This window comes from Scyliorhinus torazame, chromosome 16, assembly GCF_047496885.1.
Source record: "Scyliorhinus torazame isolate Kashiwa2021f chromosome 16, sScyTor2.1, whole genome shotgun sequence".
NCBI lineage: Eukaryota > Metazoa > Chordata > Chondrichthyes > Carcharhiniformes > Scyliorhinidae > Scyliorhinus > Scyliorhinus torazame.
The window spans coordinates 18,087,883-18,111,287 of NC_092722.1; the positions used below are offsets into that span (position 1 = coordinate 18,087,883).

Genomic DNA, 23,405 nt, shown 5'->3' on the forward strand with positions numbered 1-23,405 from the left:
CAATACCGTCCCTCTCCATCCAATCACAGTGAGACAATACCGTCCCTCTCCATCCAATCACAGTGAGACAATACCGTCCCTCTCCATCCAATCACGATGAGACAATACCGTCCAGCTCCATCCAATCACGATGAGACAATACCGTCCCTCTCCATCCAATCACGATGAGACAATACCGTCCCTCTCCATCCAATCACGATGAGACAATACCGTCCCTCTCCATCCAATCACGGTGAGACAAATTGGTTGGTCCCTCTCCATCCAATCACGGTGAGACAATGTGTTGCCTCTCCATCTGATCACGGTGTCACAATGTGGTGCTCCTAACTGAATACGCTGAGACAATGCAACACCTCCTCAACTGACCTCAAATCTCCACCGCAAGAACAGAACTGAAGCACCAAATATGGTGGATGTACCCCTGAATCCTCAAACAATGATTAAGCCATCTTCCGAGAAGTTGCTAAAAGAAGGTCTTCCCCTTAATGACATTCCCCCCAGAGGGAAGGGACAGTCATTGCTCAGCCATCCCAGCTTTCAGTCACGTGTTCTTGGCACTCTCTGCGATGCAGTAATCCAGTCAGTGGCAAGTGGAGCTCTTCCACTGGACACTGCATTGGAAACCCAACTTTGGCTGACTCATTGCAAGGAGATCCATCCCAGGTTATCTTTTTGCTTCATTTTTATTCCTCATAATTTCCCCCCTTAATTTTAATCATAATTTTAATTGGGCGATGAGACATCAAAGCCCTTCAGGATAGGGAAAGAAGAAAGGACTTGTATTTATACAGTGCCTTTCACAATCTCGAGACATCCCAAAGCACTTTACAGCCATTGAAGTACATTTTGAGGTAAAATTATTGTTGTAATTTAAAAAAAGCTAGTTTCTTATCATTTGAGGTTTGATTCCTGATTTTATAAATGCTCTATGCTTAGCTGACCATTAGCAAATTTCAGAATCCTTTTTTATTTAAAGATGTGTTTAACCTTGCTGTCTCAGTGGGTAAATGCATCTCCTGGTGTGTTACTGAGTCACAGGAACCAGGAAGGTCCTATGTCCCAACCTTGGTGTTTGCCGAGTTAGCAAATCTTTACCAGGGCTCGTGACCACTGACATAGGGAGAGGAAGGGGGTAAATCAAAGAGGGATTCCTGTACCCAAGTGCTATCCAAAGCAACCCACATAGAGACTACATATTGATGAATACTGGGCTAGGACTGGCCTCGACTTTATCTTAACCATGGCTGTGATGTCGCCCATTCATCTGAAAGGGCTTGTGCATGAGACTCTCCGGGGTATGTAACTAATCTCTAACAGAGTCAGCAGTCAGCACACCCAGGACCAGGAGGAGAAAGAAGTCCGGCAGGAACAGAGACTGTGGTGTAGCACAGGAAGAGTAAAAATTAACTGAGGTTTGACTGAGCTGCTCAGTGTCCTGTCTCCCGAGGAGTATGCAAAGGGCACAGAACTCTGCTCTCTTTGGCTCTTTATGACTTTTTTGAAACCCAGTAGGACCCTATTTATTATTTGTCTTGCATTCCTCTTTTGTCCCAAGTGCTATTGATGAGAGCAGAAATACATGGACAGCGACGCTGATGGCAAGAACAAAGAGGGGTGTGGGGGTGGTAAGGTGGGGGGTGGGCTGGCAGTGAGGGGATCTAGTTTGACTCCTGTTGAAGCAAGAGGTGTGGGGGCAGAGCCCAGGCAGACCTGACCCCTTCAAACCAGTTGTTATGTTGGAAAATTTACAGCATCCAGTGGATTGTTTGACTTGGCACAGAGATCAGGATGCTGCCTCGTAAACTCAATAATAGCTGCTCCCTTTCTTTAATTTGTTTGAACTTGAGCTGCAATAATTTATGATTATACAGTACAGGCCCTCGGAGCATTCGGCCTGAAGTTTTCTGCGTGATTTTAACCGGCTCTCTGCTAAGTACTTTAACTTTTTTTCATTTTTAATTTTTCTTCTTGCACTTGTGCGGGTTTCATTCAACTGCTGGCCCCCACAGAAGAGCAGAGGTACCGATGTGGAGACTGTGACGAGTTGTTCCGCTCAAAAGTGGCGCTGCGGCGACACCAGGCGTATGTCTGCAACAACGTTAACGCCATTTTCACCACCATTAACGAGGAGTTCAAACAGAGCCAGCTGGGTGACGACCAGCTTCACGAGTGCAAGGACTGTGATCGGATATTCCCCAATGAGTACAGGTATGCATGATTGCGGGCTGGAATCAGAGACAGGGGCTGGAGAAGGTGACAGTTTAACCACTTTGCTGTTGGTGTCACTGCTCGCAAACCACAACGTGCTAACCTAACGTGCTGCATATTTTTCTTAAACAGCAAGGGCCATAGTGAAGGAAGGTAAGCTTGTACATTATTCTCCCATTTGGAGAGGAGTTAACAGGTGCAACACTGGTGAAGCAATACTCACAGCAACATCATCCATATGTATGGATGAGCTGGGCCATTCAAAGCTCACACATTTAAGAAAGATTTTGCCATCTCCTCATTGAGAGTATCCAAATGCTTCCTCAATGATTCCAGGGTTCTTGCCTCCACAATCCTGCTCTTGTGCCTTGCTTTGATTCACAGGTCTTGCACCCAATTCCTCTCTATGCACGGTTAGTGCAGATATTAACCATAAATTACTCATTCTGGTGACGGTGGAACTGATCACAATTATATTTGTATTTAGAAAAAGCTTTGTGCAATGTAGTATTTTCATGTTTGTGATGTACACTAAGATTTTATCACTTGGTATAACCTAAATACAACTGTTCATTCACTAATTGAGTTGTGTTCAACTAAACATGCATTAACTCTGATTTAACTGTGCTGTTGGGATTAATTTGAAAAGGTTTAGTCCCTTGCTGCTGCAACTTCCAGTAATTTAGTGAGATAAGGCTTTGTTTCTCATTCCCTTTCAAGTGGACTGGAGGGGGGTGGGGAGGGGGGGGGGGGTGAGTAAGTAGGGTGGGGGGGTGGAAAGGGAGGGAAGTCATTTGTAAATGGGTAATGTTTGTAGAAGCTACAATGTCCTTACAGTCATTTCCCGGAAGCCTGTTTAGTAGTTAATAAGAAGAAGAATATATTATTGAAGCATATGATTTTGCCGTTCGTAAATGCAGCCGACAGCTCACTGACAAATGGATAGCGACCAGATTGGAAATCCTGGTCTATTAACTGCTTATCTTAGTGCTGGGTCAGTAAAACCGCTCCTTATTTGGTAAATATTTGATCCTAACTGTTCAATCCTGCTCTTTTGTTCTGTACACGTTATGATTTTGTTCCTCTGGTGTTAGACTCTGGCTTGCATAGTTTTGTTCCCACTATTTTTTTCTCCAACTCAAGTAAACCCTCCAAAACAGTGAGTGTCAGTGGGACACTCAACTCTGCATGGCACCACAACTCTCATGGTACCCTCATTGCAGGTAGCGCCTCTTCTTGTGTGAGTCCCAAAAAGCAAGCCTCAGTGGGTTCGTCAACCAGGCAGACCATTAATGCTGAGCCCAGTCCTATACTCATCCCAGCACCCACACACACTCACAAACCTTCCAGCTGACACTCTCGAGGAATAATAGTCCAAGGCGCTGGGACTAACTGAAACACACCAACTACTACCCTGTCTGCCAGCAACAAAAGCAGAAAAGATTAAAAATTGAACTTGGGAACTTCTGGTACCACAAAGGGTGGGGCAATTAACCGTTGGGATGGCAGGAGAGCTGATGTGTATTTTCTTTTCACATATAAAAACTGGCCTACGTCATGCTGACAATAGTAATAATTCGGGGTTCTCTGTCTCCTCTCTCCTGTTGGTGCAGCCTGGAGCAACACATGATAATTCACAGTGAGGAACGTGAATATAAGTGTGATCAATGTCCGAAGGCCTTCAACTGGAAATCCAACTTAATTCGCCATCAAATGTCCCATGATAGCGGCAAACGCTTTGAATGTGAAAATTGTGATAAGGTAAGGTTGAAGGTAAGAAGAGTCAAACCTTTCATTGCCTCATTGTTTATACTGTTATTAGTTTTTGCATAGACACTATGAGTTAAAATGGTACAATGGAAGCTGGTTGTCAGGGATTCTGATTAGTGGAGTTCAGGTTAATAATAAGGTACTGGTTAACTGGGGTTCTGGTTATTTGGAATGTGACCCTCTATTTTTCTAGCAAGTGGATTGAAAAGCACCTCAATGGGATTCACTTTGCGGACAAAATCTGACTATTCTCTCCGCCGAGACATTTCAACCAACTAGACTTCAGTTGTACCACATCACTCATAACCTGTATCTTATGCTGAAGGTGATTTTGGAAAAATGTGCAAGAAAATTTGGTGAAATTAATTTACACCATAACTCATATCACTGGATAAGGAGATGTAACAGGACAAAGTCTGTACTGTTGCAAAGAGTCCAGTAAGTAATTAATTTATTGCGGTTATCTGCATTGGGACTAATGGTGACACTGTGGTCTGTGTCTGTAAGTGCTGGCAGTAAGTGAAATTGAATAGATAATTATTATAGTCTGCGTCTGCATCAGAACTAACCATGGCATTATGGTCTGTACCTGTAACAGGGTTGACTAGTTTGCTGTTCGAAACACCATGGAGTGATTTGCAACTGCCCTTGTATCGGGGCCATAAGTGAAACCTATGCTGATGTCTCCCAATTGCAAATTAGTGGGATTCACTCCAATCCCCATTTTATACTGTGCAGCCCTTACCACAATTCAAATAATAGTTACCAAACAACTAAACTTAGATCGCAAGTCAAAGCTCCCCGTGCGTCTGGTGGGTTTGGGGGTGGGGCCTGGTATGCTGACAAGGTGAATGAGAAAGGAAAGAATGGAAGGGCAAACAAAGATCGAAAACCAGTCATGGAATTTTAAGAAAACAAAACACTTTCTTTCTGCTATTTGAGTTTCTACTGACTCAAATAGAAGTGCACTCTTATCAGATGGTGATGTGAGCAGAGTGTTAGATTGTGTCATCTTTCTGTTGAGTAAAAGGGAGGGAAAAGGAGCTCTTTGTTACCTCAGGTGGGGCTGTGCACAGTCAGTAAGTAGTTCAAGTGCCATTTAACTTTGCACTGTTCAGTGAAGCCCAATGTAATGCTGCTTCCTTCACGCACAAACAAAGCCAGCTAGGACTTGCATTTCTACTGCACCTTTGAAAATCTCAGGACGTCCCAAGATACTTCACAGAAAAATAAAGCACTTTCAAAGTGTAATACACTTGGAACATAAAGCAGCAACAGGGCTGTAACCTGGTTACTGTGGAAGTTCAGAAACAGTAGAGCGCTTACACAATTTCAAGGTAAACTGAAATTGGCTTGTATCGTTTTTAAACCCAAGTCAGTGTTGTGATGCTCTAATTCTCACCCCCAAATTCTATTTCCTTTTCTCTTTGTGATACTTTGTTGGTGATTAGTCCATCGACGTTAATAATACCTTTCCAGGTCAAGTGCACATATATTTATAAAATAGAGAAACTTTTCAAAGCTACAGGGATGCTCAATTTATAACTTATAATTATATATATAAAATAGATGTAATATATATACAAGCTAGTTTTTATCTTCCCTAAAGGACACTAGTGAACCAGATGGGTTTTTACGACAATCGACAATGGTTTCATGGTCGTCATTAGACTTTTAATTCCAGATTTTTATTGAATTCAAATTTCATCATCTGGGTCTCTGGTTTACTAGTCTGGTGACAATACCACTATGCCACCACCTCCCCTAGTTGTCCAGTTATAGACTGAAATTACATAAATTACAGGTACTTCCTATCTACATACTGCACTTTCAGTTGTCACAATTTTTGGTCGCCCCTTCCTGTCAACATTTTCCATTGTAAATTACTATCAATATTACACATTCAACGTTATGATGTCAACTGTGCCAAATGTAGTTGCAGGCTCTCTCCACTAGGCGACTTTGTGGAGTAAGTTCCTGAACTGCCAACTCAGTCGCTTCTCATTTTCATCGAGACTAAAAACAACCTTGTATTAGGTTTTGCAATATTTTTCAATTATGTTTACTTGTGGCTAAGTGGTCGGTTCAGTGCTGCACTGGCTTATGTGAACATTGCTTAGTTCCATTCTAAAACCATCAAATTATAGCCAGAGAATCACTTACAGTGCCTTTCTTACCACTCCCATGCCATTACCTCTGTGGCTCTCCAAGAATCTATCCTTGGCCCTCTTCTATTTCTTACGTACATACTACCCCGCAATGATATCACATTAAAACTCAACATCAGATTCCACCTATATATGCAGACAACAGTCAACTCTTTCCCACACCACCCCCTTGTTACTCTAATTGCATCTGACATTGAATATTAAACAAACAGATATTTCCTCCAACGAAATATTAGGAAGATAAAAGGCATTGGGAGTTCTCTGCTGGCCGACGCCGGAATTGGGAAACGCGATTAGTCGGAGAATGGCGCGTGAGGCGAAAACCGTGGGCGGTGCACGGTGCTTGGCAGAATGCCATGCTCCGTTGCCTTGACAGCGGCCTCAGTGCATACTCCTCCGCACATACAATAAACATCATTAGCATATCATTAGCGGGCCTGCCCAGTATTCTCTGGGGCCTCACCAGGAGGAATTACCGATGGCGAGTTTCACTTGTGGTTTCAGAAACCGGGAAACACGCGCTGTGGCTGCTGAGGGAGAGAGAGGGGGTCCAAAAAGTGTCCAAAATTGCAATTGTGTGCTGACAATTGTGTCGCTGGCCGGGGGCTTCTGCTAGGGCCGGGGGGAATAGCGGGGGGGGGGGGCGGGCAGCCAGGTGTTGGGCCATGGGGTCTGGGTGGACGAGCATGGAACAGTATTACCGCAGTCTGCAAGGCAGCCATGTGGCTACGTAGCCACTGACTTCCCACTATGAACTTAGTTCGATATGCGGCCATATGCGTGACCCCGCAGGCCGTCCTCCTAGGTATCCTCTGGCCTCAGCCAACCCATCAACGGGATGGGTGCACTCCAGCTGGGATGAGTGTGTGCTTGTCAGCTTATCAAGTGCCAATCCCAATCCCGTTTTTCATTGGAATCACGCGGGTTCCACATGGTGCTGGTGCTAGCCTAATAATGGTTCCAGAATTTCTCCGGGACCGGCATCCATGTTGCTGTGGTAGTAGTCCACCAATTCTGTCCCGGCGTCAACATTTAGCTTCTGAAACGGAGAATCTTGCTTATTGCTTTTCCCCTCTACTAATTCTATTTCCAATCATTCCATTCCCTGACCACGATTTCCATACTTGGCAACTGTTTGAAGTTGAGCCAGACCATTTGGAATCTTGGATGTCCAACCTTACAAGTGCCACCAATTCTGACCTTTTAAGCATCCCAAATTGTAATCCCTCCACCTTTGATGGCTGTGCTTTCAGTTGCCTAGGCCGCAGGCTCAGACACGACCAGGCCATTAAATCACACCCAGAGTCACAGGGCCACTCGGTAGTTTTAACAACAAGAAAAAACATTTATTAAACATTGAAAAAATTGGATTACGATGCAATACGCCTTTATTCCCCCCTTAGCTTAACAAATACACACAGATTTAAAGATTAACAGGATCACAAAGCACATCTTAAAATACATTAAGCCAAAAAGTCACTTTTAAATTCACAAGATGACTGTTCTCAAATACACACTCTGCTCTGATCCCAAGTTAGTGTCTGTGGTTTGCTTCTCATAATCCCCCCAATTGACTGTCACATGAAAGTTTCCAAACTCCACTCCCAAAAACATATTTCAAATTCTTCTCATAATAATGCTTTCCCTTGGCAGTTTGCAATATAAAATCCAATCCATGTTTTACAAATGACACTTTCAAACAAAGCTTCTGCTCCATTTTTAACAGTGAATACAGTCCAGGGTTCCAAGCCGTTTAGGTACTTGTGGGGCGGGATTCTCCACCCCCCCGCCTGGTCGAAGAATCGCCGGGGGGGGGGGGGGGCATGAATCCCACCCCGCCGTTCCGACGCCAGCTGCCGAATTCTCCGGCGTCGATTTTCGGGCGGGGGCGGGGATAAAGCCACGCTGGTCTGGGGCCGTTGGCAGCGGCCCCCCCGGCAATTCTCCGGGCCCCGATGGGCTGAGCGGCCGCCTGTTTTCGGCCAGTCCCGCTGGCGTGAAATGGACATGGTCCATCGCGGCGGGACCTGGCTTGTCAGCCATCTAGCAGAGTCCTCGGGTGGCACGGGGGGATCCAGCCCCAGGGGGCCCCCCATGGTGGCCTGGCCCGCAATCGGGGCCCACCGATCTGCGGGCGGGACTGTGCCATGGGGGCACTCTTTCCCTCCATGCCGGCCACTGTAGGGCTCCGCCATGGCCGGCGCAGAGAAGAAATCCCCTGCACATACGCAGGAAACACGCCGCTGGTTCTGCGCATGCGCCAACTCGCGCCGGCATAGGGCGGCCTTCGCCGGCCTAGCCCCTGGAAGTGCGGGGGATTCCGCAACTTCTGGGTGGCCCGACACATGAGTGGCTCGCGCCGCTCTTGGAGCCGGCGTCGGGCCACCGCGCCAAGTGCGGTAGAATCCCGCCCGTGGTCTTGACTGCTGTGCAAAATGCCCACAATTGTTTTAACTCTCGACTCCCAGATTGTATTAAAATGACATCAAACCTTTCATCTACCTCCAAAGCCTGCTGTTCCACTTTAAATCTAGTTACTGCGATTGTCTCTTTAATTCAGAACATTTTGTTTACTCTTCCTTGAATTCTTCTGAACAATACCTTGGTCTCTGTTCACTTAACTCCAGGCTTCTTAGACACTCTTTTTGTTCCAATTCTCTGGTTATCTGGACTGTAACCTGTACTTTAGTAAGTCTGCCTTTTTGCAGCTCCTGTCTTGTCTAGTCTTTCTTCTGGCAGAGTTGAGAGATGTTCACTCCCTGTGATCTTGTCTCCAACTGCCCTCAAATAACCTGAATTAAAAGCTTTTAACCTTACAAGGACCTCCAGTTGCTAAGCAATGGCCACATGCTGATGTGGGTTTTTTTTCACACTGTAGTTCTCTCTAAGCAGAATAGATGCCCAGTTGGAACTTAAACAACCCCCACACATTCAAACACAATTGTCCAGCATGAAACTAACTATAGGTTTTACGCTTCCAGGCACAGAAACAGTAAATTAAACACACCTAAAACTATGCCTTATGTCTACTGTTCACCAATACAACTACCAATACTCTTAAAACTACCTTTGTATTCCTAACAGTACCTTGGGACGTTTCAGTAATGATTTCTTAAAAGCTCTGTATAAATGTATGTTTTTATTGTTCTGAGATTGAGGTTGGGATTTTCCTCCTCCTCTGCTGCCATCTCCTGCAGCAGTAGGATGTGGTCTGCCATTGGCTGGCGGCGGGGTCTTCTGGGCCCGCCATTGTTAACACTGTTTCCTGTTGAATTCACCTCTTGTCGCCTGTGGCGGGGGGTACGCCATTGGCGGGACCGTAAAATCCTGCCAACATGAACGGCCAGAAAATCCTGCCCTGACTGTGTATTCTACATAATTTATAGACTGTTTCACAATGGAAATTTGGGGACCTTTGGTACCCCTGGAGTTGGCCTTTGTGCTTCAAACCTCCACTCTGCAATGCACCTTCACGAATTGAAGCTAGATGTGATACTTAAGCATTTAATTACTGTCTAATTCTAAAGAAAATGAGCCACGATTCATTGTCCTCCATAATGGACAACCCCAAAATCATTGCTAGTCAGGAGTCTGCCCATATTTCCAGTCGATTGGTCTATATCGATTCTGTAATGTACAGATTTAAGATAAGGTAAAGTCTCCATAGCCCCAGATGACCATAGGCTGTTTTCCCCTTTGAGGGGGGAGAGCTGACTGGTGTTGGTTTAACCTGAGGATCACCACACCACAGGCGAGGGGCAAGGTTGAAACGGCAAAGCCTTCATGAATAACCTCAGCCGGGGTGGGGATTGAACCTGCACTGCTGGCCTTGTTCTATCTCATCGGCGGCACGGTAGCACAGTGGTTAGCACTCTTGCTTCACAGCTCCAAGGTCCCAGGTTCGATTTCCAGCTTGGGTCACTGTCTGTGCGGAGTCGCACATTCTCCCTGTGTCTGAGTAGGTTTCCTCCGGGTGCTCCGGTTTCCTCCCACAGTCCAAAGATGTGCAGGTTAGGTGAATTGGCCATGATAAATTGCCCTTAGTGTTCAAAACAAAAGGTTAGGTGGGGTTACGGATTACGGGGATAGGGTGGAGGTGTGGGCTTATGTGGGGTTCTCTTTCCAGGAGCCGTTGCAGACTCAATGGGCCGAATGGCCTTCTGCACTGTAAATTCTATGATTCTATAATTCAGCTGTCTAGGCCACTGAGCTAAACTTGATTCGGTTCTTTTTTGAAAAAAATTAGATATTCTGGAAAAATTGCTGCTGGATTAGCAGGCACAGACCTACATACCAGAGTTACATAGATAGTATATTTTACCAGACAGTAGGCATGTACAAAATAGCCACCTATTCAACTGGATCAAGGATCCAAAGTCTGTGATGTAGCACCACAAACCATTAAACACTGTAACTGGTTTAAGCAAAATTTAATTCCAATTCTTGCAAATTATTGTGCAATTAATTTAGACAATGGAATTATAGATGGAATCACATAACATAGAAGGAGGTCATTCTTCCCATGTTGCCTGTGTCCGCTTGTTGAAAGAACTATCCAATTAGTCCCACTCCCCTGCTCTTCCCCCACAGTCCTGCCGTTCCATACCCTCCAATACTGTGGTTCCACTGTAATAATGATTGTTCCTGTTTAAAAGAGATCGCTGCTACATGGGACCAGGGCAGTCCCCTTTGACAGACCTTTTCACAAGTTTACAATGACTTCCACTTTTATTGCTTTTTCTCCTTCCTGTACATCAGGTCTTCACCGATCCAAGCAATCTCCAGCGACACATCAGGTCTCAGCATGTGGGAGCCCGGGCACACGCTTGCCCCGACTGTGGAAAAACCTTTGCCACCTCGTCTGGACTAAAACAACACAAGCACATACACAGCAGCATTAAGCCTTTTACCTGTGAGTTATCGCGTCTACCTTATCTTCATGTGTGCTTGCAGGTGTCCTGTGTTTTCTGATGTCTAATCACTTTCCCCAGTCTTATGATTGACTAAGTCCAAGTACACAATGCAGTGCTGCCACCTCTCTCCTTTCTAAAGGTCATTTTCTCGCCTGTTAACACTCATGTTAGTCCCTCATGATTTCTGTAGTTTCAGAGATCCCTTGCATGCCACCTTGCCTCCTTATTGCCCCTTTGAACCCTTTCAGATTTTGGATTCAGCTAACTTAGAAAAAGTGCTGTGTTTCATCACCAAAATGTTTAACTGAGCATCTGAATCAATTTGGTTAGGGGCTGGTGCAGCACACTGGGCTAAATCAATGGCTTTTAAAGCAGACCAAGGCAGGCCAGCAGCACGGTTCGATTCCCGTATCAGCCTCCCCGAACAGGCGCCGGAATGTGGCGACTAGGGGCTTTTCACAGTAACTTCATTGAAGCCGACTTGTAACGATAAGCGATTTTCATTTCATTTCATTTCATTTGGAGGGTTTCAAAATAATCCGATGGTGTGCATCCTGCTTGTAAAATATTTTTCAATCACGCCCCTCCCCCCGCTAAGTTCCTCCCCCCCCCCCCTCTCATTTCTCCCTTAAACAGGTTGACCCATGTTGGGGTTTCACTGAGGTTGGGCTCCTCACCTGGTGACCTTTCTTCACCCAAGAGCCCAGAGAGTTGGCCAGACTCCCCGCTTTTGCGCTCACCAGCCAGGTCTTTATGTACCACAGCCATCTCACATTTATAACTAACATTCTTTCACATACTGCCATGTTGACTGGATAAAGTCCTTCTTTGAAATTTGAGTGGTTAAGTCCCATTCTTGAAACCAAAAATGACTACCCAATATGGAGCATTAATTAATCTGCAGAAATGTCTCTGATTAATGCCAGACAGTCATTACACCAATCCCCTTATTTACAGGGCGTTGATCATACATACTCATATCTCCTCCGATTTCTGCATAAGCTGTTACAAATTAGAAATTATTGCATTTTCTGATAGCTGGCCTGCCTGCCATCTCAAACCCATTAGTGCTCAGAGATAAGATTCTGTGAAAAAGTTTTCATAAGATTTTGTCACATATTTTCAGCAGTGCCAACTTGTTACTCATCGTGTCATTGATAAGTTGCTGATTAATTTCAATGCTCAAAGTGATAATTTGCAGTGGAAGGCTGAAATGTCGGGACAGACTGAATGCTTTGTGAAGAATTTGCAAACTCTGATATTTGTATTAGTCACACCCTCCTGGGAGGCTGCCCTTTGGGATCTGGAGCAGTTCTGCAGAATTGAACTGAATATATGGAAGCTGTCACTTTTCATTTCATCTACACAGAGACCCCGGTCTTATTGGCAAGAGTGTGTTTCCTTCCTTGTTCAAAGTCATGTGTGGACTAAAGGCAGTAGTTAATTGGAATTCTTTCTTTTCCTATTGGACTTTATATTTACCCTTGCTTCTGCCATTGGCCTGATGCAGTGTCACACTTTCAACTTATGCACTACCTCCGGCTTCACCAGCGTGGTAGATGGTAAAAAATCACCGATTCCTCCATTAAGTTCTCTTGTGAATGGCAAATAGTTGATGGGCTTATGTGGCTGTAGCACTGGTCCCCAACGCTGTGAGGTATCATGGCCTGAAAGCCATCAAAACCCACCATGGGCAGGTGAATTTTACAAACTTGGCTGAGACTGACATTTTAATTTAGTTGCAATTTTTTCTAATTGCCAACAGAGCAGCTGGATCAGCTGGGAGTCTATTATATAATCTGTTCCCTGTTGGGCCACTGATACTATATGACCAGCTGAGGTCTGCTCACCTGAGATACGGGTGTGTGACCAGCAGAGCGTCTGTCAGAGGTTGGTGTGAGATCAGTAGCTGTCAGGTGACATGGGAAACCAGACTGCCTGATCGAGCAAAAAATTAAATCTGGTCCAACCCAATAGGTGATATTGATTATAAATGCCTTAATAGTTCCTGACGAACTATGAACCAATTTGGGCTGCACCCTTTTTGCTTCAGAATGCTGAGTCAACTCATTAATACAGCATCATAGCAAAGGTCAGTTGCATCATAATACCCTTGTTCATGGTGTGTTTTTGCTATTGTTTTTAAAATATATATTTTTATTCAAACAAAATGTGTTGATATTATAAATATAACCCCAACCAAGTATTGTTCAAACAAAATGTTACCATATTATAAAAATAGCACCAATACAACACAAACCATCCCAACAAAATATAATACTCCCTCCCCAGCCCCCCCCCCCCCCCCCCAACCACAAAGAAGACCCAAAATGAACTAGGATTCCTGACATTGTTTCAAAGAAGGAGACCCAGAAATTGACACACTTGGGGCAGGACCAGAACATGTGCGTGTTTGCCGGCCCCATAGAGCACCACTCACACCTGTCCTCCACCCCCAAGAAGATCCAGCCCTTATGTGCCCTTGTCAGGTGCACCCTGTGCATCACTTTGAGCTTTATCAGACTTAACCTTGCACACGAGGAGGTGGAGTTAACCTTATTAAACGCCTCACTACACATCCCCCCCCCCCCCCAAGACTAATCCAATTCTTCCTCCCACTTCCTCTTTACTTCTTCCAGTGATGCCTGCTCCGCCACCAACAGCTGTCCATAAATGTATGAGATCCTTCCCTTCCCTAACTCATCCAAGGACAGAACCTTATTCAAAAGGGAGGGTGCCGGCACCAGGGGAAATGAAGGAAGCTCCTTGTGCACAAAATCGCACACCTGGAAGTATCTGAATACATTCTCTCTCTCGGGAGCTGGAAATCCTCCACAATCTCATCTAGACCGGCAAAATTGCCCTCCAGAAACAAATCCCTAAACCTCTCCAACCCCACCCCTCCCATGCCTTGAATGTTGAATCTAACCCAGATGGCACAAATCTATGGTTCCTATAAATCGGCACCAAGAACAACATACAGCCTAATTTAAAATGCTGCCTAAATTTATGCCAAATCCTCAAAGAGGCTATTACCACTTGACTTGAACTTTCACTGGAGCGAACAGGAGTGGAGCAGTAGCAAGGACCCTCAAACTCGTTCCTATGCACGAAGACGCCTCCATCCGCCACCATATCAGCCTCCCCGAACAGGCGCCGGAATGTGGCGACTAGGGACTTTTCACAGTAACTTCATTTGAAGCCTACTTGTGACAATAAGCGATTTTCATTTCATTTTCGTTCATATAGAATCCGGGTCCATAAGCCACCCCCGCACCATTTCAATGTTTGCCACCCAGTAATAACACAGCAAATTTGGTAGTGACAACGTCCCCTCTCCCCGATTATCTTATCCTTTTGCTGAAATGCCCTGTGAACCCGAGGGGTTTTGCTCACCCACACAAAAGCAGAATTTAACTTATTAACCCTACCAAAAAAAGCCTAAGAAAGAAATACTGGGAGACACTGGAACAGAAACTAAAACCTAGGAAGGATATTCATCTTCATCCTCTGTACTCTTCCCGCCAAGGTCAAAGGAAGAGCACCTCACCTCTTCAAGTCAGCCTTCACCCCATCCACCAGATTGGACAAGTTCAGTGTATGGAGGCCCAATCATAGGTCACCCAAATTCCTAGATACAGGAAACTGGTCCTGGCCGGATGAAACAGAAACCTCCCCAGATCCCCAGATTAAGGGCAGCACGGTAGCCTTGTGGATAGCACAATTGCTTCACAGCTCCAGGGTCCCAGGTTCGATTCCGGCTTGGGTCACTGTCTGTGCGGAGTCTGCACATCCTCCCCGTGTGAGCGTGGGTTTCCTCCGGGTGCTCCGGTTTCCTCCCACAGTCCAAAGATGTGCAGGTTAGGTGAATTGGCCATGATAAATTGCCCTTAGTGTCCAAAATTGCCCTTAGTGTTGGGTGGGGTTACTGGGTTATGGGGACAGGGTGGCGGTGTTGACCTTGGGTAGGGTGCTCTTTCCAAGAGCCAGTGCAGACTCGATGGGCCGAATGGCCTCCTTCTGCACTGTAAATTCTATGAGAAGATCCGCTTCCCTCTCTGAGGAGTTCACCGGAAAGATTTCACTCTTGTCCAGGTTTAACTTTTACCCTGAAAAAGAGTCAAACTCCCTAAGGATCTCCAACATTGGTGAGTGGGTCCATGAATAATAACAGCAAATCATCCGCATGTAGGGAAACCCTTCCCTCCCTCCACGCTTTATCCCCTTCAACTTGTAGACAACCTCAATGCAATGGCTAGCTACTCAATCGCTAAGGCAAACAGCAACAGAGATAATGGGCTCCCCTGCCTTGTATCCCTGTACAGGCGAAAGTACCCTGAGTTAAGGGCATTAGTATGGGCGCTCACAGTGGAGGCCCTATACAAAAGCTTAATCCACAATATAAGACCATAAGACATAGGAGCAGAATTAGGCTATTCGGCCCATCAAGTCTCCTCTGCAATTTAATCATGGCTGATATGTTTCTCATCCCCATTCTCCTGCCTTTTCCCCGTAATCCATGATCCCCTTATTAATCAAGAACCTATCTATCTCTATCTTAAGGACACTCTGTGATTTGGCCTCCACTGCCTTCTGCGGCAAAGAGTTCCACAGATTCACCATCCTCTAGCTGAAGAAATTCCTCCTCATCTCTGTTTTAAAGGATCATCCCTTTAGTCTGAGATTGTGACCTCTGGTTCTAGTTTTTTCCACAAGTGGAAACAACCTCTCCATGTCCACTCTATCCAGGCCTCTCAGTATCCTATAAGTTTCAATAAGGTCCCCCCTCATACTTCTTAACTCCAATGAATACAGGCCCAGAGTCCTCGGCCGCTCCTCATGACAAGCTCTTCATTCCAGGGATCATTCTTGTGAACCTCCTCTGGATCCTTTCCAAGGCCAGCACATCCTTCCTTAGATATGGGCGCAAAACTGCTCACAATGCTCCAAATGGGGCCTGACCAGAGCCTAATACAGCCTCAGAAGTACATCCCTGGTCTTGTATTCTAGCCCTCTCAACATGAATGCTGACATTGCAGGTGCCTTCCTAACTGCTGACTGAACCTGCACGTTAACCTTAAGAGAATCTTGAACAAGGACTCCTAAGTCTCTTTGTGCTTCTCATTTCCTAAACATTTCCCATTTAGAAAATAGTCTATGCCTCCATTCTTACTACCAAAGTGCATAACCTCACACTTTTCCACATGTATTCCATCTACTTTGCCCACTAGCCTGTCCAAGTCCTTTTGCAGCCCCCTGCTTCCTCAATACTACCTGTCACTCTGCATATCTTTGTATCATCTGCAAACTTAGCAAAAGTGCCCTCTGTTCCTTCTTCCAGACCGTTAATGTATATTCGATCCCTGAGGTACACCACTAGCCACCAGCTGCCATCCTGGAAAAGACCCCTTTATCCCCACTCTCTGCCTTCTGCCAGTCAGCCAATCCTCAATCCATGCCAGTATCTTGCCCTTAAGACCATGGGCTCTTAACTTAATTAACAAACTCCTATACGGTACCTTGTCAAAGGCCTTCTGCAAATCTTTTTTTAAAATATTTTTATTAAACCATTTTTTATAAACTTTGAACACAACCAAAACCTGAGAACAAACAGGAATCCTCATAACAAATAAATAAATAACGCCCAACCGTCCCATCCTCCCCCCGTTCCCTTCCACCCATCATGCCTCCCCCATTTTAACCCCCTCATCCCCCCCCCCCCTCTCTCTGCTGACACCTTAACTGTCCTTGAAGAAGTCGATAAACGGTTCCACCTCCGGGCAAACCCATCCACTGATCATCTTAAGGTGAACTTAACTTTTTCCAGCTGAAGGAACTCCGCCCGGTTGTTCACCCACACTCTTGGCTTTGGGGGACCGGGGTCCCTCCATTCCAACAAAAACCAACTCCGGGCTACCAGGGAGGCAAAGGCCAGAACGTCGGTCTCTCTCATCTCCTGGACTCCCAGGACTTCCGACATTCCAAAAGTTACCACTTTTGGATTCGGGGCCACCTTCACCCTTAGCACCTCGGACATTACGTCCATGAACCCCTGCCAGAACCCCCGCCAACCTCCGATGCTGCCATCGCTGTCCCCAGACCCTCAGGGCCACCACCGCCATGGGGCTCATGGAGTACTTGGCAGGCGAGAACGGCAGAGGCACCGTCAGCCCCTAAACTTGTGCCCTTACAAGAAGCTGCCTCCATCCGCTCCCATTTGGCCTTCTGGAAATCTAAATAGATCACGTCCACTGGTCCTCCTTTGTCCAACAGATTTGTCAAAGACATGACTTCCCCTTGACGAAGCTGTGCTGACTCAGTCCTATTTTATCATGCACTTCCAAGTACTCTGCAATCTCATGTTTAATAATGGACTCTTAAATCTTACCAATGACTGAAGTCAGGCTAACCGGCCTATAATTTCCCGTCTTCTGCCTCCCTCCCTTCTTAAACAGAGGTGTTACATTCGCCACTTTCCAGTCCTCTGGGACCCTCCCTGCCTCCAGTGATTCCTGAAAGATCACCACCAATGCCCCCACATTCTCCTCAGCTATCTCCTTTAGAATCCTGGGGTGCAGTCCATCCGGTCCAGGTGATTTATCCACCTTCCCCAATTTCCAAGAACCTTCTCCTTAGTGATGGCCACTACACTCCCCTCTGCCCCCTGATTCTCCTGAAGTTCTGGTATCCCACTGGTGTCTTCCACGGTGAAGACTGATGCAAAGTAACTATTCAGTTCCTCTGCCATTTCTTGTTTCCTATAACTACTTCTCCAACCTCATTTTCCAGTGGTCCAAATTCTATTCTTGCCTCTCTCTTACCTATTCTATATTGAAAAAAGACTCTTGCTATCTTCTTTTATATTACTAGCTAGCTTGCACTCATATTTCATCCTCTTCCCCCTTATTGCTTTTTTAGGTGTCCTCTCCTAGTTTTTAAAGGCTTCCCAACCCTCTGGCTTCCTACTAATCCTCGCCACCTTGTATGCTTTTTCTTTTGTTTGCTTTTATGCTGTCCTTAACTTCCCTCATCAGCCATGTATGCCACATCCTCTCCTAAGCATGTTTCCTCCTCCTTGGGATGAATTTCTGTTGTGCCTCCTGGATAACCCCCAAACACTCCTGCCATTGCTGTTCCACTGTTTTCCCAGCTAGGCTCCCCTTCCTCAACGCTGGCCAGCTCCTCCCTCATGTCTTTGTAGTTACCTTTACTCAATTGTAATACCGTTATATCTGATTCCAGCTTCTCTCTCTCAAACTACAGGGTAAATTCTATGATCTTGTGGCCACTGCCTCCGCAGCGTTCCTTCACCTTAAGTTCCGTAATCATTACACGTCACCACATATCAACTTTGGCCAAAAGTCAAACCCCTCCCAAAATCTCGGAAAGGTACCGCCAATCAACCCTGTTGAACGCTTTCTCCGCGGCCATTGAAATAATGACCTCGGGCTCAGCCACTCCTGAGGGTGGCAACACCACATTCAACAATCTCCTAATGTTGACCAACATCTGCCAGTCCTTAACAAGTCCTGCCTGCTCCTCCGAAATCACCCTTGGAAAGCAGGGCTCCCAATGAGTCAGCAACACCTTAGCCAACAACTTAGTGTCAGCATTTCGCAGAGAAATAGGTCGAAATGACCCACACTCTGTGGGTCCTTATCCTTCTTTAGAATCAAAGAAATTGATGCCTGCACCAGCATGGCCGGCAAAACCCCCTGGGATAGAGAATTCTTGTACCTATCCCGCAGAAGTGGACACAAACTGTTTATAAAATTCAACAGGGAACCCATCTGTACCCAGCGCCTTGCCCGCCTGCATTAACTAATGTAGTTCATGATCTCCTCCTGTCCAATCGGCAACTCCAGCTCCTGCCTTCTTTCCTGTTCCACCTCCCAAAAGATAAACCCATCCAAAAATTGTAACATTACCAAGTCACCCTCCGGAGGCTCAGACTTGTACAGCCCACGATAAAAGGCCTCAAACACCTCATTAACCTTCTCCAGGGCAGAAACCAACCTGCCTCCCGAGTCCCTAACCTGAACTATCTCCCGGGAGGCAGCCTGCCACATCAGCTGATGAGCTAACAGAAGGCTGGCCTTCTCCCCATACTCATAAAACGTTCCCCTCAAGCAATGCAGCTGGCTCACCGCCTTCCCCATTAACAACAAATCAAAATCCATCTGTAATTTATTTCTCTTTGTCAAAAGCTCCAGTGCTGGGACACTTGAGTATTGGCGATCCAACTCCAGGATGGAATAAACCAGTTTCTGCCTCTCCACTTTCCCAGACTTATCGAAATTACCTTACCTCGATGTCCAGCCCGCCGTCGTCCCCGTCCCCCGTCCCTCGTCGTCCCCATAATTAACTGAGGCGAGATCAGGAATAGAGGCCAGCACCTTCTTAATGAAATCTGTGTCACCCCAATTTGGCGCACACACGTTGACCAAAACCACCGGTGTGCCCGCTAACACCCCGCTAACAATAACATACCTCCCTCCTGAGTCCGTCAAAATGTTGACCGCAGTCTTGTTTGGTCTCGGACTCTTAAATGGGTCTCCATTTAAAAAACACATTAGCCTTCAAACTTTTCAGGAGGGTGAACACCTGGGACCTCTTAACATGCCCCCCCCCCCCCCCCCCCCGCCAGATAACTAACTGCAGCCATCTCCCCCTCGCCACTCCCGTTAACTAGCCGAACTGCTAGCAGGGTGACTCCACCGAGTGTAGCCATCCAAGTCCTTCAAACATTGAACCAACAATCAACCCCCCTACCCATACCCAACCTTAATGCAACACATTATAGGAAGGACAGGGAAATCCCCTCCCCAAACATTTCCAAAAATACAATGTACAAGCACCAAATTCGTCCAGATACAACCCCCACAACAACATCGTGCCCGCCCCAACTTTGCAACCATCCTACATAAAAACAAAATACAAATACTGAAGAACCTAACAATAAATAAGCAAAACACATAGCCCGAAAGCACTTCAATTCCCCATCTAGTCCGTGCCCATTAACAAAGTAATTTGCCTCCTCAGGCACATTGGAATGATAGCCACTGTCTCTGTAGGTAACCCGAAGACGAGATGGGTACATCATCCCAAATCGCATGTTGCTCTTATAGAGCGCAGCCTTGGCCTTATTAAATGCCACATGCCTTCTTGTCAGCTCTGCTCCAACATCCTGGTATATTCTGATGGCATGGCCCTCCCAACTACCATCTCGTTCGTCCTTCACCCATCTTATGACCCACTCCTTATACCTATGGAACCTGACGAGAACCGCTTGTGGAGACTCCCCTGATCTGGGCCTCTGCCTCCACAATTGATGGGCTCAATCCAACTCAGGAGGGGTTGGAAAGGCCTCCTCTCCCGTCTTAGAGATACGCTCCGTGGCATTTGTACCTTACAGGCCCTCCGGCAGCCCAACTGTTATTAAATTCTGTCCTCTAGAGCGATTCTCCAAATCATTGACCTTGACCTTTAATGCCTTCTGCTCCGCCACAAATAACGCCATCTCTGCCTCCAAAGAGACAATCCGATCATGATGTTCATTGAGCACCACCTGCACCTTCTTGATCGTTGCCCGCCATACCTCTATCCGCTGTTCCAATCTGTCCAAGCACACCCAAAAAGGTGCCACGGTCCCCTCAATCACCTTTGCCAGATCCTCAGTGACCGCCTGTCGCTGCTTCCTAAATTCACCCATTAAGAAGTACACCAACTTCTCAGTCGTCCCCTGAGGGGACAATGACGCCACAGAGGCCTCTACCGTATAAGACTCCCATACCCGACTTCTGCCTTAATTGTTCCCACCAGACATCACTCCAAAGAGGAACCTATTCTTAAATACTGCAACAATTTTCTCCCAAAAAAATCACCCATTAACTGGGCAGAAGGGGCCATAAAATCAAATCCCCAGACAGGAGCCATCACGTGACTGTTCACCTCATAGGCATCAGAAGTCTGCTGTTGTTTTTTAAAATATATTTCCTTTCGTTCCGAATGGCATGGCCAAATGTATGTACAGATATCTAAAAATTGAGCATTTTTCTCTGTAAACTAGTCCTTAACATGAAGATTTTGAAATATTGATCTATAAAAATCTATTATTGGCACCTTGCCAATGTTGACACTATAGGCCAAGGGACTGCCAATAAATCCATACACACTCCTCGGGTCCCCTAACATATATCACCAGTCTCCCAAAGATGCACTGTCCTTTCTTCTAAAGAAAATGTCAGCTACTCAAAGGAAATTTTGCCCTCATTGCAGAAACTATCTTTATGTTACCACATATTAACAAGTACAAATAAATGTAGCAGCCTGGTGATGATAGGGCAGAGACCTCATGGACCGCCTTACAGATGCTTCAATTTGACATCCTATGCTCATGCATATTTCAGTTTTAAGGAAAATAACTGTCCCATTTCATTTTTTGTATTTTAAATCAAGAAAGGTTAAATTGGACAGAATGTGTATTTGTAGCTTCTTTTTTTCTTTTGAGGTGGCTTTTTTCTTTTTCTGTAACTTTAGTTTGTTCTGGGTCTGCTTGGCTGACATAATTACAGCCAAGAGGGCGGATATATGACCTGCATGTAGCTCGGGTTAACATTACACTCTGCCAAGTGAGCACTACTAGCATTGGCGAGATGAGGCATTTTATCATTTTGGGGACTGTTGGACATCCGCAGGTCAGAATACCATTGGCTGGGTAAACAATTATGTGGCATCTGCTTTGACCCTTTAATATTCCTTCAGCACCCTCCAAGCTCAGCATGCTTGACCTTTCCAGTAATATGTGACAACCTGCTGCATGTTAAATATTTGACACAGTGTGACAGATTTGCAGAACACTGCAACCTACAAATTGTCATCTAGTTTCAGGAGCATTATTAAACTCCAAACACACTGCAAATAACTGCTCTTTTCCTGTTTTGTTTGTAAAATGTATTCCCCAGGTTCTGTAGTGCTATTAGTTGTATTATTTTATTTGAACGTATTGATATGATTCGTGATAAATATTTAGAAGGATGAGATCTAATGGGCCTAAAGTTTTGCTAAGTCACTTTAATGACAATTGATAAGCTGAGAGGTCACTCAACTGTGTTGGATTCACTGTCTAATGTTTAATTAAGCCATGTGGGAATGTTAAAAAATTGATCTGACACTCTGAAAAGCTTCTGGAAATATAAGGCGCTGTCATTAAGCATGCCTTTGAGTAGAACCATTGGTAGTTGTGTCGGGGTGAGTATACATGTGTGAGAGATTGCACCAGTTCCAATTGTAAAACATCCATTCATCTTGAGTTGCCAGATGAAATCTTTTTAAGCTCCAAAAAGTGTCAGTTCCTTTATTAGAAGTATATCTTTCAATTATGAGAGATACGTTTGGTTTTGTTATTACTTTGCTGTTGCTAACTCTGCTGCCCATTAATGAATTGGGTGACATAGCTGGAAAGTTCATCAAGCTGCTCACAAATCTATGGGAGTGTCCAGTGAACGTTAACCAATAAGAATGTAGCAAAGCTGTAAGTGTATAGTTTAGGTGTGCGATCTTTCCAACATTCAGTAGATAATAAAGGACATATTAAGGATGAAAATCATTTTCTGTAATCACACAAAATGAGCAATTGTGCATTGGCAGTCTGTTTTTCACTGCCTCCAAGTGAAATCAATGGACAAGGAAATCAAGGAGAATGTTGCCCATTTTGCGCTACTATAAAAAGCTATTTTCATCCCCCACTGACTCGAGGTGGATCATGAGGTGAGGAACTTGACTTTTCGTGCTTGCTGTATTGTGTGAACAATTGTGGGAGTCAACATCTGGGTAAAGCGGGTATTGATCCTGGGGCATACAAGTGTCATGAGGGAATCCATCTTCGTGTCCATCCATCAAACTATATCTATCATATTGAGTTTTATATATTTTATTCTGTTTTATAAAGCGAATTGTGTCATATCTGTTTTATTAAAATTCATAACAACTGCATTCATTGCACTTCTTCATTGCACAACTTGACTTCCCGTTCTCATATTTTTGTGTCTATTTATTCCCTATATTTTCTCATATAAGCTCGTTACCCTGATTCTGGAATCTCACAGATAGTTCCAAACACTTCCTGAAAAGCTTTTAAATACTCCACTTCTTCCCTTCAGTATTGTCCAGAATAAATTTTTTAACAAAATAAAAAATTCAAAAGAATATGTTTCACAAGTATACGATTAAAATTATCCGGTGAATTGTCTTTTGGGTCGCTAATGCCATCATAAAAGCCTTTACGTGAAGACCTCAGCCTTTCCCAAAAGCCTGACCTTGGGCTTGATACCTTTGCACAGAGTTG

The 23,405-nt window shown here is 45.2% G+C and overlaps 1 protein-coding gene across 15 annotated transcripts in view; it reads left to right on the forward strand.

Moving 5' to 3' along the window:
- Nucleotides 1-23,405, forward strand: part of prdm16 (PR domain containing 16) — a 1,047,324-nt gene that overhangs the window by 934,304 nt on the left and 89,615 nt on the right. For 11 of the 15 annotated variants that reach the window (XM_072478014.1, XM_072478026.1, XM_072478015.1 and 8 more), the window contains 3 exons: nucleotides 2,010-2,208; nucleotides 3,822-3,981; nucleotides 10,905-11,058. In XM_072478014.1, the coding sequence (XP_072334115.1) occupies nucleotides 2,010-2,208; nucleotides 3,822-3,981; nucleotides 10,905-11,058 (513 nt within the window). The remainder of the gene's footprint in view (nucleotides 1-2,009; nucleotides 2,209-3,821; nucleotides 3,982-10,904; nucleotides 11,059-23,405) is intronic. The other 4 variants (XM_072478016.1, XM_072478018.1, XM_072478022.1 and 1 more) reach the window with 1 other exon arrangement.